The sequence below is a fragment of the Pristiophorus japonicus genome, chromosome 8 (assembly GCF_044704955.1).
Source record: "Pristiophorus japonicus isolate sPriJap1 chromosome 8, sPriJap1.hap1, whole genome shotgun sequence".
Lineage (NCBI taxonomy): Eukaryota > Metazoa > Chordata > Chondrichthyes > Pristiophoridae > Pristiophorus > Pristiophorus japonicus.
The window spans coordinates 65,213,187-65,229,515 of NC_091984.1; the positions used below are offsets into that span (position 1 = coordinate 65,213,187).

General features: G+C 45.0%; 1 protein-coding gene across 9 annotated transcripts in view; it reads right to left on the reverse strand.

Moving 5' to 3' along the window:
- Positions 1-16,329, reverse strand: part of LOC139268562 (uncharacterized) — a 612,984-nt gene that overhangs the window by 171,519 nt on the left and 425,136 nt on the right. For all 9 annotated transcript variants that reach the window (XM_070886894.1, XM_070886891.1, XM_070886893.1 and 6 more), the window contains one exon: positions 1,000-1,136. In XM_070886894.1, the coding sequence (XP_070742995.1) occupies positions 1,000-1,136 (137 nt within the window). The remainder of the gene's footprint in view (positions 1-999; positions 1,137-16,329) is intronic.

The window sequence follows — 16,329 nt, forward strand, 5'->3', positions numbered from 1 at the left end:
CATTGTGGGCTGCCTTGATCTGTGTGAGAACACCACCGCAGGTCGGAGTTATAAATAGAGCTGGAGTGCCGGGCCTTGGAACATCGTGGATGAAGGTGTAGCGAATGAAGATACGGGGCTCAGAAACAGCATGGGCCTGCCCATACTGCGATATGTGTGCGCAGTAGGTCCATGCAGCAGAGCAGGTCTCCAGTCATCCTGGTTTAACCCTTGCCACTGGATAAAGGCCTAGCTCTGTCAAGTCCGTGTGGTGGCTGATGTGTAACGGTCACCACACTTTCAAAAAATCCACGCACAAGCATCTTCCACCCCCTCAATTGGAGTTCAGGACTGGAACATCGGATCCTTCATTGAAACATCTGTGAACTCTTGTGGAAGCAAGTCATCCTCGTTCGAGGGACCGCCTATGATGATGATAAAATGCTGAAGGAAGGATATTTCAGAAGCCCTGCACTGCCACCGGTATCTATTTTTCTTGCCCTGACCCTATCCCAAATCATGGAGAAAGGGTCACTTGAATAATGGGCCCTGGGAGCCAGTGGGGTTTCAGGTGCAGGCCAGTCTGGCCTAAGCCCTGGAAGGAAAAAAATAAATCCATTCTTTAGTCCTTCATTATGCTGCTCTCTAAATAGCAATCATTTTCTCCTAGATGGATTGCTGTTTAGATGTGGCATTGTGATGCCCAATGGCAGTAGTATGATAAGTATGCCTGCTTCATGCCTCCAAATGTGACATCACAATGGAGAGGGTGCAAGCAGAAGAAGCACCTGTGTCCACTGTTGAAGTGTGTCAATAGGGCAAAAACTTGGTAGAAACAGCTTCCGTCATAAATTCCTCCCCTGCCCAAATTAGGCTAATTTCACAACAAAAAATGGCATAGAATTTCTATATTCAAGTGTTTATGGCAAAAATAAATTACTGTGTTAAAATAGTTATATACATGCACGTTTTGCTAACATAATACCTTGAACGGTTGCAAAAATTATCACAATGTCCTACCTGCAGAATCATATCCTTGATACTTAAGTGGTTCAATATTAATTGTTTTTACAAATTTCCTAGTTTCATCAAGATTTTGTAGAATGACTTCAACATAATTATAAGGAGCTCCTGGTGTATTGCACCATAGTTTATCCCTATAAATTTAAAAAAACAATGCTAATTATAATTACATCGTTACCTCTGTGTTCCATGTTTGTTGTTGCTCATCTTCTGAGCACTTATCATTCTTTAATCTGGAAGCAGCATAATGTAATTAGAGCAGTAAAAACACTTAAAAATGATTAAGGCCCCAAAACCCCATACAACTAATGATTGTGTAAAATGTACACAATTTGGCAACAGAATTTCAAAAATATGTAAACTTACTTCTGTTTGACCACTAGTTCTGAAATTACATAGAATTATATAGACATCATCATCATCATAGGCAGTCCCTCAGAATCAAGGAAGACTTGCTTCCACTCTTAACATGAATTCTTTGATGGCTCTACAGTCCAATACAAGAACCACAGTCTTTGTCACAGGTGGGACAGACAGTGGTTGAAGGAAAGGGTGGGCGGGAAGTCTGGTTTGCCATACGCTCCTTCCGCTGTCTGCACTTGATTTCTGCATGCTCTCGGCGACGAGACTCAAGGAGCTCAGCGCCCTCCCAGGTGCATTTCCTCCACTCAGGGCGGTCTTTGGCTAGGAACTCCCAGGTGTCAGTGGGGTTGTCGCACTTTATCAGGGAGGCTTTGAGGTGTCCTTGCAACGTTTCCACTGCCCACCTTTGACTTGTTTGCCGTGGACGAGTTCCGAGTAGAGCGCTTGCTTTGGGAGTCTTGTGTCTGGCATGCGAAATATGTGGCCTGCCCAGCAGAGCTGATCAAGTGTGGTCAGTGCTTCAATGATGGGGATGTTGGCCTGGACGAGGACGCTAATGTTGGTGCGTCTGTCCTCCCAGGGGATTTGTAGGATCTTGTGGAGACATCGTTGGTGGTATTTCTCCAGCGACTTGAGGTGTCTACTGTAAATGGTCCACGTCTCTGAGCCATACAGGAGGGTGGGCATTACTTCGGCCCTGTAGACCACGAGCTTGGTGACAGTTTTGAGGGCCTGGTCTTCAAACACTCTTTTCCTCACGCGGCCAAAGACTGCACTGGCTCACTGGAGGCGATGTTGGATCTCGTCATCAATGTTGTTGATAGGAGGCTCCCGAGATAAGGGAAGTGGTCCATGTTGTCCAGGGCCGCGCCGTGGATCTTGATGTCTGGGAGGCAATGCTGTGCGGCGAGGACAGGCTGGTGGAGGACCTTTGTCTTACTGATATTTAGCGTAAGGCCCATGCTTTCATACGCCTCAGTAAGTACGTCGACTATGTCCTGGAGTTCAGCCTCTGTGTATGCACAGACGCAGGCGTCGTCCGCATACTGTAGCTCAACGACAGAGGTTGGTGTGGTCTTGGACCTGGCCTGGAGAGGGAGAAGGTTGAACACCTTCCCACTGGTTCTGTAGTTTAGTTCCACTCCCGCGGGGAGTTTGTCAACTATGAGGTGGAGCATGGCAGCGAGGAAGATTGAGAAGAGGGTTCGGGCGATGACGCAGCCCTGCTTGACCCCGGTCCGGATGTGGATTGGGTCTGTGATGGATCCATTGGTAAGGATCACGGCCTGCATGTCGTTGTGAAGCAGGTGGAGGATGGTGATGTACTTTTGGGGGCATCTGAAACGGAGGAGGACGCTCCATAGATCCTCGTGGTTGACAGTGTCAAAGGCTCGAAGAAAGCCATGTATAAGGGCTGGCGCTGTTCCCTGCACATAGAATATACTGCACAAAAACAGACCATTCGTCCCAACAAATGTTTGTACTCCACACGAGTCGCCTCCCATTCCATCCACCTGATCTCAGCCTTTTCGCGTGTCCTTCTATTCCCTTTTATTAAGAACATAAGAAATAGGAGCAGGAGTAGGCCATTTGGCCCCTCGAGCCTGCTCCGCCATTTAATAAGATCATGGCTGATCTGATTTTGGGCTCAGCTCCACTTCCCTGCCCGCTCCCCTTAACCCTTTATTCCCTTCTCTGCCTTAAATATATTCAATGACCCATCCTCCACAGCGCTCTGGGGAAGAGAATTCCATAGATTTACAACCCTCTGAGAGAAGAAATTCCTCCTCATCTCAATTCTAAATGGGTGACCCCGTATTCTTAAACTATGCCCCCTAGTTCTTGATTCACCCACGAGGGGGAAATATCCTCTCTGCATCTACCTTGCCGGGCCCCCTCAGTATCTTATATGTTTCAATAAGATCACCTCTCATTCTTCTAAACTCCAATGAGTATAGGCCCAACTTACTCAACCTTTCTTCATAAGTTAACCCCTTCATCTCAGGAATCAACCTAGTGAACCTTCTCTGAACTACCTCCAGTGTAAGTATATCCCTCATTAAATAAGGAGACCAAATCTGTACGCAGTACTCTAGGTGTGGTCTCACCAATACCCTGTACAGTTGTAGCAGGGCTTTCCTGCTTTTATACTCCATCCCCCTTCCATTTGCCTTCCTGATTATTTGCTGTACCTGCATACTAACTTTTTGTGTTTCATGCACAAGGACCCCCAGATCTCTCTGTACTGCAGCATTTTGTAATCTCTCTCCATTTAAATAATAATTCGCTTTTTTATTTTTCCTGCCAAAGTGGATAACCTAACACTTTCCCACATATTGGGCCGAAGTTTGCCCCCAGGATTAGAACGGCACATCTCCGTCTGGTGCGCCGACTTTTTAGAACAGAAACAGCACCTATTATTTACCTTGGTATTCTCCCCTCCATCCGGTCGATCCAGGCCCTTGGCGCAGTACAGCAGAACGCGTGGGGTGCGTATCCAGGTCCCGGAGCTGAAAACAGTGCCGGGACCTCTGCACATGCGCGCTAGAGTCCTCCATGGGAGCCCGGCGGCGGCGCCCATTCAGCCCTCCTCCCTCCCCCCTTCAGCCTCCCACCCTCATTCAGCCCCCCTCCTCACTCCCCTCCCCCCTCCTCTCCCCCCCTTCCCACCTCTCTCCCCCACTTCCCACTTCTCTCCCCCCTCCCCGCCTTCCCACCTCTCTCCCCACTCCCTCCCAGAAACAGAGAGAGACACTGTCAGAGAGAGAGAGAAACTGACAGAGGCAGAGAGAGGGACACTGACAGAGGCAGAGAGACACTGGGGCGGGGGGGGGGGGGGAAGAGGGGGGCCGTCCCAGCATGCTGTTGGAGGGCTCCCGGTGCTGCAGTCAGTGAGCAGAAACTTAATTTTTTATTTATTCATTGATTTATTATTTTTTTAATTTTTTTTGATTGATTTATTGGTTGATTTATTGATTTATTTATCATTTATTATTGATGATGGCTCTTTATTTGTAAAAGTGAAGTGTTTAATGTTTGTAAACGCCCCTCCACCACCCCCCCCCCCGCATCTCACGTTCCCTACGCCTGATTTATAAGTGTAGGCAAGGTTTTTCTGAGCGTACAAAAATCTACACTTACTCCATTCTAAGTTAGTTTAGAGTAAGATTTTGCTGCCTAAACTTGCAAAACAGGTGTAAGTGGTTGGACACGCCCCCTTTTGAAAAAAATCTGTTCTAAAATGGAACTATTCTAACTCTCTAGAACTGGAACAAACTAAATGCCGAGAATTGCAATTTCTAAGATGCTCCATTCTAAACTAGTTGCTCCAAAAAAGTAGGAGCAACTCAGGCCGAAACTTGTGCCCATTACCCCATCTGCCAAGTGTTTGTCCACTCACTTAGCCAGTCTATATCCCTTTGCCGATTCTGTGTGTCCTCCTCACAACTTGATTTCCCACCCATTTTTGTATCATCAGCAAACTTGGCTACATTACACTCGGTCCCTTTATCCAAGTCATTAATATAGATTGTAAATAGTTGAGGCCCCATCACTGATCCCTGTGGCACCCCACTAGTTACCATTTGCCAACCGGAAAATTACCATTTATTCCGACTCTCTGTTTTCTGTTAGTTAGCCAATCCTCTATCCATGCTAATATATTATCCCCAACCCTGTGAGCTCTTATCTTGTGCACCTTATTGAATACTTCTGGAAATCCAAATACACCACATTCACTGGTTCCCCCTTATCCACCCTGCTCGTTACATCCTCAAAGAACTCCAGCAAATTTGTCAAACATAATTTTCCTTTCATAAAACCATGCTGACTCAGCTTGACTTTATTATGCTTTTCCAAATATCTTGCTACTGCTTCCTTAATAATGGACGTCAGCATTTTCCCAATGAGTGATGTTAGGCTAACTGATCTATAGTTTCCTGCTTTCTGTCTCCCTCCTTTTTTAAATAGGGGAATTACATTTGCGGTTTTCCAATCCGCTGGAACCTCTCCAGAATCCAAAGAATGTTGGTACATTACAACCAATGCATCCACTATCTTTGCAGCCACTTCTTTTAATACCCTAGGATGCAAGCCATCAGGTTCAGGGGACTTGTTCACCTTTAGTCCCATTATTTTACAGAGTAAATTTTCTTTAATGGTAGTGATTGTTTTAAGTTCCCCTCTCCCGATAGCACCTTGATTATCCAATATTGGGATGCTTTTAGTGTCTTCTACCGTGAAGACCGATACAAAATATTTGTTCAATGCCTCTGCCATTTCCCTGTTCCCCATTATTAATTCCCCAGTCTCATCCTCTAAGGGACTAATGTTTACTTTAGCTACTCTCTTCCTTTTTGATAGATGTAGAAGATCTTACTATCTGTTTTTATATATCTTGCTGGTTTACTCTCATAATCAACCTTTTCTCTCATGTACTCGTCTAGTTTCCTTTTGAAAGTATCTAAGCCAACTCAAAATTTTTCATTATTTCCCTATTGGATTCATGTGACCATTTTGTATTTATGGCCCCTAGTTTTGAAAATTCCCACAAGTGGAAACACTCTCTCCACATCGACCCTGTCCAACCCATTCATAATTGTTAAGACCTCCATTAGGTCTCCTCCAAGTCTTCTCTTTGCCAATCTGTTCAATCGTTCCCGATAGTTGTAATCTCTCAGTTCTGGTACCATTTTTGTAAATCGTTTTTGCACTTTATCCAGTGCTTCTCTGACCATAACTGTGCACATACTCGCTTGAATTAGGGTCCTATACAAGTTTGACATAACTTCACTACTTTTGAATTTTATACCCCTAGAAATAAATCCCATACTTTATTAGCATCTTTAGTTGCTTTGCTGATCTGTGCGGATGCTTTTAATAATTTGTACATCCCTTTGCTCTTCTACCCATTCGTTTTCTTAGGCCTGGAAATTGGATTAGGCCAGAAAACGGCCGGTGTCATGGGCCAACGCTATTTGCCCACGCCGTTGAAAGTGGTCTGGGCAGCACGCAAAATTCATCAGCACTCCAATCATTATAATGAGCAGGCACACAAAGTTCATGCTGCTTGCTCATTACAATGTAATGAAACTGTACAGGGCATTGGTGAGACCACACCTGGAGTACTGCGACAGTTTTGGTCACTATATTTAAAGAAGGCTATACTTGCATAGGAGGCAGTTCAGAGAAGGTTTACGAGGTTGATTCCTGTGATGAAGGGGTTGTCTTCTGAAGAAAGATTGAGCAGGTTGAGCCTATACTCGTTGGGAGTTTAGAAGAATGAGAGGTGATCTTATTGAAACATTTAAGATTCTGTGGGGGCTTGACAGGGTAGATGCAGTGAGTATGTTTCACCTCGTGGGGGAATCTAGAACTCGAGGCCATAGTTTCAGAATAAGGGGTCGCCCATTTAAAACGGGAATGAGAAGGAATTTCTTCTCTCAGAGGGCCGTGAATCTTTGGAATTCTCTACCCGAGAGAGCGGTGGAGGCTGGGTCATTGAATATATTTAAGGTGGATATAGACAGATTTTTGAATGATAAGGGAGTCAAGGGTTATGGGGAGCGGGCAGGGAAGTGGAGTTGAGGCCAGGATCAGATCAGCCATGACCTGATTGAATGGCAGAGCAGGTTTGAGGAGCCAAATGGCCTACTCCTGCTATTTTTTATATTCTTATAATGATTGGAGTGGTGGTCTCAGCACTAAACGTGCATGTTGATTGGCTTAGCGCTCAATGGAGGGACCAATATCGGGTGCCGTCTAATGGCCAGTAATGTTTGGCCTAGGGTCTCTGCATTACTCAAAAGGGGAGGTGCTTTCTTGCAGCAGACATGGCTCAGCAACCAAGGGAGCGAGCACAAAGCTTCTCGGATGCTGCACTGGAGGCCTTGGTCGTGGCCGTACAACCAAGGTGGGCTGTCCTGTTCCCGCAGGGTGGCAAGAAACCATCCAAGGCCACACAGAAGGCTCCGAGAGGAGATAGTTAATACCGTCACAGCCACCAGTGTGGTCCCAAGGGCATGGATCCAGTGCCGAAAAATGTTTAATGACCTCACATGGCAGGTCAAGGTGAGTGTAGGCTTCAATAAATGCCATAGCCCACCATCTGCAGCACAAGCCTCACACTGCTCAATGCACCAAGTCCCCCATCACTGACCCACCTCTGTTGAGCGCTAAGTCAGTTGAGTACATTTATGTTGAGACAGATAGATTTTGAGACTCCAGGGGAATCAAAGGAATATGGGGATCGGGCATCAAAGTGGAGTTGAGGTCGAAAGCAAAAGGTGCATGCTTACAATGGTTGCTCCGCAATCACATTTTTAGCTCAGTGTTTCCACTTGTGGGGAAGAGCAAAACTAGAGGCCATCAATATAAGACTGTCACTAAGAAATCAAATAGGCAATTCAGAAGAAATTCTTTAACCAGAGAGTGGTGAGATCGTAGAACTCGCTACCATGGGGAGTGGCTGAGGCAAATAGTATAGATAAGCATAAGAGGGAGAAGGGATTAGACGTTTATGTTGATAAAGAAACATAGAAACTTAGAAAATAGGTGCAGCAGTAGGCCATTCGGCCCTTCTAGCCTGCACCGCCATTCAATGAGTTCATGGCTGAACATGTAACTTCAATACCCCATTCCTGCCTTCTCACCATAACCCTTGATCCCCTTAGTAGTAAGGACGACATCTAACTCTTTTTTGAATATATTTAGTGAATTGGCCTCAACAACTTTCTGTGGTAGAGAATTCCACAGGTTCACAACTCTCTGGGTGAAGAAGTTCCTCCTCATCTCGGTCCTAAATGGCTTACCCGTTATCCTTAGACTGTGACCCCTGGTTCTGGACTTCCCCAACATTGGGAACATTCTTCCTGCATCCAACCTGTCTAAACCCATCAGAATTTTAAACGTTTCTATGAGGTCCCCTCTCATTCTTCTGAACTCCAGTGAATACAAGCCCAGTTGATCCAGACTTTCTTGATAGATCAGTCCCGCCATCCCGGGAATCAGTTTGGTGAACCTTCGCTGCATTCCCTCAATAGCAAGAATGTCCTTCCTCAAGTTAGGAGACCAAAACTGTACACAATACTCCAGGTGTGGCCTTACCAATGCCCTGTACAACGGTAGCAACACCTCCCTGCCCCTGTACTCAAATCCCCTCGCTATGAAGGCCAACATGCCATTTGCTTTCTTAACCGCCTGCTGTACCTGCATGCCAACCTTCAATGACTGATGTACCATGACACCCAGGTCTCGTTGCATCTCCCCTTTTCCTAATCTGCCGCCATTCAGATAATATTCTGTCTCTCTGTTTTTACCACCAAAGTGGATAACCTCACATTTATCCACATTATACTTCATATACCATGCATTTGCCCACTCACCTAACCTATACAAGTCACTCTGCAGCCTCCTCGCAGCTCACACTGCCACCTAACTTAGTGTCATCAGAAAATTTGGAGATACTACATTTAATCCCCTCGTCTAAATCATTAATGTACAGTGTAAACAGCTGGGGCCCCAGCACAAAACCTTGCGGTACCCCACTAGTCACCGCCTGCCATTCTGAAAAGTACCCATTTACTCCTACTCTTTGCTTCCTGTCTGACAACCAGTTCTCAATCCATGTCAGCATACTACCCCCAATCCCATGTGCTTTAACTTTGCACATTAATCTCTTGTGTGGGACCTTGTCGAAAGCCTTCTGAAAGTCCAAATATACCACATCAACTGGTTCTCCCTTGTCCACTCTACTGGAAACATCCTCAAAAAATTCCAGAAGATTTGTCAAGCATGATTTCCCTTTCACAAATCCATGCTGACTTGGACCTATCATGTCATCGCTTTCCAAATGCGCTGCTATGACATCCTTAATAATTGATTCCATCATCTTACCCACTACCGATGTCAGGCTTACCGGTGTATAATTCCCTGTTTTCTCTCTCCCTCCTTTTTTAAAAAGTGGGGTTACATTGGCTACCCTCCACTCGATAGGAACTGATCCAGAGTCAATGGAATGTTGGAAAATGACTGTCAATGCATCCGCTATTTCCAAGGCCACCTCCTTAAGTACTCTGGGATGCAGTCCATCAGGACCTGGGGATTTATCGGCCTTCAATCCCATCAATTTCCCCAACACAATTTCCCGACTAATAAAGATTTCCCTCAGTTCCTCCTCCTTACTAGACCCTCTGACCCCTCTTATATCCGGAAGGTTGTTTGTGTCCTCCTTAGTGAATACCGAACCAAAGTATTTGTTCAATTGGTCCGCCATTTCTTTGTTCCCCGTTATGACTTCCCCTGATTCTGACTGCAGGGGACGTACGTTTGTCTTTACTAACCTTTTTCTCTTTACATATCTATAGAAACTTTTGCAATCCGTCTTAATGTTCCCTGCAAGCTTCTTCTCGTACTCCATTTTCCCTGCCCTAATCAAACCCTTTGTCCTCCTCTGCCGAGTTCTAAATTTCTCCCAGTCTCCGGGTTCACTGCTATTTCTGGCCAATTTGTATGCCACTCCCTTGGCTTTAATACTATCCCTGATTTCCCTTGATAGCCACGGTTGAGCCACCTTCCCTTTTTTATTTTTACGACAGACAGGAATGTACAATTGTTGTAGTTCATCCATGCGGTCTCTAAATGTCTGCCATTGCCCATCCACAGTCAACCCCTTAAGTATCATTCGCCAATCAATCCTAGCTAATTCACGTCTCATACCTTCAAAGTTACCCTTCTTTAAGTTCTGGACCATAACTGTTTCATTCTCCATCCTAATGCAGAATTCCACCATATTATGGTCACTCTTCCCCAAGGGGCCTCGCACAACGGTATTGCTAACTAATCCTCTCTCATTACACAACACCCAGTCTAAGATGGCCTCCCCCCTAGTTGGTTCCTCGACATATTGGTCTAGAAAACCATCCCTTCTGCACTCCAGGAAATCATCCTCCACCGTATTGCTTCCAGTTTGGTTAGCCCAATCTATGTGCATATTAAAGTCACCCATTATAACTGCTGGATGAGGAAGAATGGGAGGAGGCGCGAGTGGAGCATGAACACCAACTTGGACTGGTTGAGTCGAATATCCTGTTTCTGTGCTGTGTATTCTATGTAATGATGGAGCGAGTGTTATGACAACACTTCCATGGCAGCATGGAAGTTTATAGGGCTATTATGGCAGCTCACACTGCTGGCATGGAAGCTCCAACAGCTGCTATTTTGGCTTTGGAGACCACTGTTGAATGCAGCTTCCTGCAGAGTGCTAGGTATGCACCCCTCAGCAATGTAGACTTGGCTCCATGGGAGAGGCAATTGCTGTCATCCCAGGTGATAGCATGCCAGCTCCACCACAGTAACTCCACCAGTGCCCTCACTGGTGTGACTTCAGCCGGACTGCTGCAGCCCATGCCATGATGCTGCAATCTGCAGACGGGCCCGTTCGGCCCAGAGCTAATTGAGGGCATACTCCAAGGTCATCTGAAGTGTCCTCAATGAAAGCTCAGTAGCTGTCTAGCTCCCATGAGTAGCCACTGGGGAAGCAACTCGTAGGAACACCAGGATAGCAAAATGAGCACAGAACACAGGCACTAATGGCTTGCACAATGATGATTAGTCATTGTTTTGTTAATGCTGACATAATTTGATAAATTTGTTGGCATTTTTCTTTGCGTGAAGGGAGGACAATGTTTGAAGTGTAGGAACGCAATCTGATGCTGATTGTAAGAAGAGTGGTAAGGATGTTGCGACTGTTAATTAATGGGAGTGCTGATTTAGTTGAAGCGCTCAACGAGCTTGTCTCAAGAGCTCGAGCAGATAGGGGCGTTGGTGATTGTTGACTCTCCTCCCCCTCCTCCTGTACTTGTTGCTGCACAGGTGGCAAGATGAAAATGGCGAGGTAATGCAGTATGCAGCTGAAGACAAATCTCAGCGGTGTACTACAAAGCTCCTCAGGAATAGTCCAAGCAGCGGAAGCGTTGCTTGAGCACGCAGAGTGTTTGTTCAATAATGCTCCTTTTGGCAGCATGGCTTCTGTTGCTCTGCAGCTCATGTTACTTTCAGAAGGGATAGCCCTCGTCACCCAATAGCCAACCTGTAACTTGGCGGCCTGGTTGGAATAAAGGCAACACAGATGACTTGCACAGGATGGAAGAGTCATGACTGTTGCCAGGATACCTGCATGATGTGCTGCCTGTAGTCACAAACCCCTGTATGTTGAGGGAGTGAAATACCTTTCAATAAAGATGCCAGGCTGTGATAGGGAGCAAGCAAACCAATCTGCGTACAAGCAACAACACCTTGCACCAGGGGGAAGCCTGCCATGTGTGTGGAATGTAGTGCTCTCTCGTCCTGCTTTGTTCTGTCAATAGGAAAGAGATGTGTTTTGCTCCTGATGTGGACAGCCTCAGTGACCTTCCTGAAACATCGGTATACTGCGAACTGTGAAACGTTGCTGATGTCAGCTGTTTCAGCTTAAAAGGACTTATTGGCATAGAGGTGGAGGGCCACGGTGACCTTGGCAATGCTGTCCATATCCTGGTGTGAGGTTAGAGTTATGGCTGCAGCAAGTGACATAGCTCACAGACAACCTCCTTGGTGAAACAAAGGCACCTCATACATTGCTCCTCAGTAAAGTTGAAATAGGAGAAGCGCTCCCAAAAGACCCTCTGTGGATACGGCCTACTGTTCAGTGCCCTCCTCCCACTACCTCTTCCAGCAGATTCTCTTGCTCTATGGTGTCTTCTTTGCTGCTCCCCCTCGTTCTTTATTCCCAAAGGCAGCCCTACCTGACCACCCATGTCTGCAGCTAGACTATTTGTGAACCAAAGAGCAACAACAGTACTGTAAGATTACTAATCTTCAGAAAAGCACAGAAGGAGACCATGAACTAAAAATTGATTAATCCAAGCTTTTGGAAATTAATACAAGCTTTTGGAATTAAACTGGACAATTAAGGACACACTGTGGTCAGGAACCAAAACTGACTTCATGCATAACAACAATGTAAAGACTGATACAAAATATTTATTCAGAGTTTCTGCCATCTCCATGTTCCCCATTACTAATTCCCCAGTCTCGTCCTCTAATGGACCAACATTTACTTTAGCCACTCTTTTCTTTTTTATATACCGAAAGAAACTCTTGCAGGCTGTTTTTATATTTTGTGCTAGTTTACTTTCAGTCTATCTTCCCTTTCTTAATCATTTTTTCAGTCATTCTTTGCTGGCTTTTTAAAGCTTTGCAATCCTCTGGCCTCTCACTAGTTTTGGCCACTTAGTATGCCCTTGTTTTTAATTGGATACCGTCCTTTATTTGTTTAGTTAGCACGGATGGCTATCTTTTCTCTCACACCCCTTCCTCCTCACTGGAATATATTTTTCTGAGTTGTGAAAAATCTCCTTAAATGTACACCACTGTTCATCAAGCGTCCTACACTTTAATCTATCGACAGAGCAGAGTAGCACTGGGGTAAGTGTAAACCACAAGGTGATAGGAAGGGACAATATGTATGAATATAAAGGGGCTGCAGGAAGGGTCAAAACTAAAAATCATGGTTTAAAAACTAGTATTAAAACACTCTACCTAAACGCACGCAGCATTCAAAATAAAGTAAATGAGTTGACGGCACAAATCATTACAAATGGATATGATTTGGTGGCCATTACAGAAACGTGGTTGCAGAGTGGCCAAGACAGGGAATTAAACATACAGGGGTATCTGACAATTCGGAAAGATAAACAAGAAGGAAAAGGAGGTGGGGTAGCTCTGTTAATAAAGGAAGATATCAGGGCAGTTGTGAGAGACGATATTGGCTCTAATGAACAAAATGTTGAATCATTGTGGGTGGAGATTAGAGATAGTAAGGGGAAAAAGTCACTGGTGGGCGTAGTTTATAGGCCCCCAAATAATAACTTCACGGTGGGGCGGGCAATAATCAAGGGAATAATGGAGGCATGTGAAAAAGGAACGGCAGTAATCATGGGGATTTTAACCTACATATCGATTGGTCAAATCAAATCGCACGAGGTAGCCTTGAGGAGGAATTCAGAGAATGCATATGGGATTGTTTCTTAGAACAGTATGTTACAGAACCTACAAGGGAGCAAGCGATCTTAGATCTGGTCCTGTGTAATGAGACAGGAATAATAAACGATCTCCTAGTAAAAGATCCTCTCGGAATGAGTGATCACAGTATGGTTGAATTTGTAATACAGATTGAGGGTGAGGAAGTAGCGTCTCAAACGAGCGTACTATGCTTAAACAAAGGGGACTACAGTGGGATGAGGGCAGAGTTGGTTAAAGTAGACTGGAAACACAGACTAAACGGTGGCACAATTGAGGAACAGTGGAGGACTTTTAAGGAGCTCTTTCATAGTGCTCAACAAAAATATATTCCAGTGAAAAAGAAGGGCGGTAAGAGAAGGGATAACCAGCCGTGGATAACCAAGGAAATAAAGGAGAGTATCAAATTAAAAACCAATGCGTATAAGGTGGCCAAGATTAGTGGGAAACTAGAAGATTGGGAAAATTTTAAACAACAGCAAAGAATGACTAAGAAAGCAATAAAGAAAGGAAAGTTAGATTACGAAAGTAAACTTGCGCAAAACATAAAAACAGATAGTAAAAGCTTTTATAGATATATAAAACGGAAAAGAGTAACTAAAGTAAATGTTGGTCCCAAGCAGATGAGAAGGGGGATTTAATAATGGGAAATGTGGAAATGGCTGAGACCTTAAACAATTATTTTGCTTCAGTCTTCACAGTGGAAGACACAAAAACCATGCCAAAAATTGCTGGTCACATGAATGTGGGAACGGAGGACCTCGAGAGAATCACTATCACTAGGGGGGTAGTGCTGGACAGGCTAATGGGACTCATGGTAGACAAGTGCCCTGGTCCTGATGAAATGCATCCCAGGGTATTAAAAGAGATGGCGGAAGTTATAGCAGATGCATTCGTTATAATCTACCAAAATTCTCTGGACTCTGGGGAGGTACCAGCGGATTGGAAAGCAGCTAATGTAACGCCTCGGTTTAAAAAAGGGGGCAGACAAAAGGCAGGTAACTATAGGCCGGTTAGTTTAACATCTGTAGTGGGGAAAATGCTTGAAGCTATCATTAAGGAAGAAATAGCGGGACATCTAGATAGGAATAGTGCAATCAAGCAGACGCAACATGGATTCATGAAGGGGAAATCATGTTTAACTAATTTACTGGAATTCTTTGAGGATATAACGAGCATGGTGGATAGAGGTGTACCGATGGATGTGGTGTATTTAGATTTCCAAAAGGCATTCGATGAGGTGCCACACAAAAGGTTACTGCAGAAGATAAAGGTACGCGGAGTCAGAGGAAATGTATTAGCATGGATAGAGAATTGGCTGGCTAACAGAAAGCAGAGATTCGGGATAAATGGGTCCTTTTCGGGTTGGAAATCGGTGGTTAGTGGTGTGCCACAGGGATCGGTGCTGGGACCACAACTGTTTACAATATATATAGATGACCTGGAAGAGGGGACAAAGTGCAGTGTAACAAAATTTGCAGATGACACAAAGATTAGTGGGAAAGCAGGTTGTGTAGAGGACACAGAGAGGCTGCAAAGAGATTTAGATAGGTTAAGCGAATGGGCTAAGGTTTGGCAGATGGAATATAATGTCGGAAAGTGTGAGGTTATCCATCTTGGAAAAAAAAACAGTAAAAGGGAATATTATTTGAATGGGGAGAAATTACAACATGCTGCGGTGCAGAGGGACCTGGGGGTCCTTGTGCATGAATCCCAAAAAGTTAGTTTGCAGGTGCAGCAGGTAATCAGGAAGGCGAATGGAATGTTGGCCTTCATTGCGAGAGGGATGGAGTACAAAAGCAGGGAGGTCCTGCTGCAACTGTATAGGGTATTGGTGAGGCCGCACCTGGAGTACTGCGTGCAGTTTTGGTCACCTTACTTAAGGAAGGATATACTAGCTTTGGAGGGGGTACAGAGATGATTCACTAGGCTGATTCCGGAGATGAGGGGGTTACCTTATGATGATAGATTGAGTAGACTGGGTCTTTACTCGTTGGAGTTCAGAAGGATGAGGGGTGATCTTATAGAAACATTTAAAATAATGAAAAGGATAGACAAGATAGAGGCAGAGAGGTTGTTTCCACTGGTCGGGGAGACTAGAACTAGGGGGGCACAGCCTCAAAATACGGGGGAGCCAATTTAAAACCGAGTTGAGAGGGAATTTCTTCTCCCAGAGGATTGTGAATCTGTGGAATTCTCTGCCCAAGGAAGCAGTTGAGGCTAGCTCATTGAATGTATTCAAATCACAGATAGATAGATTTTTAACCAATAAGGGAATTAAGGGTTACGTGGAGCGGGCGGGTAAGTGGAGCTGAGTCCACGCCAGATCAGCCATGATCTTGTTGAATGGCGGAGCATGCTCGAGGGGCTAGATGGCCTCCTGTTCCTAATTCTTATGTTGAGTGGGCAAGGAAGTGGAGCTGAGCCCATGATGAGATCAAACATCATCTTATTGAATGGCTCAGGAGGCTCGAGGGGCCAAATGGCCTACTCCTGCTCCTATTTTTTATGTTCTTAAGTTCTTAAAAGTGGAACAAACTCTCTCTGTGGAGGTAGTGAACTTTCCAAAGTGATAGAACACAGCAAAAACAACTAGAAGTGAAGCAGTAGCCAGAAATACTCAATCAAAAACTAACCTGTAAGTACTGCACAATGCATTTAAATAGCACTGATGAGGAAGTCTTCATGCCGGTTAGTGCCAAAATGGGAACACCAATCCTACAAAAAGTGCAGGATCCTAATTTAAATATATTACTCTCCACTTGCTGCTGGCGTGCACTCCAGCTGCCAGCATTACTTCCCTTACCAATGTGGCGGACGGCACACTTCCAGCCAGGTTGCACGTACTACCTGCCTGCTATATTAGCGAGTTAGCAGGCCCTTCAGCGCTGAAAAATTGGAGATACA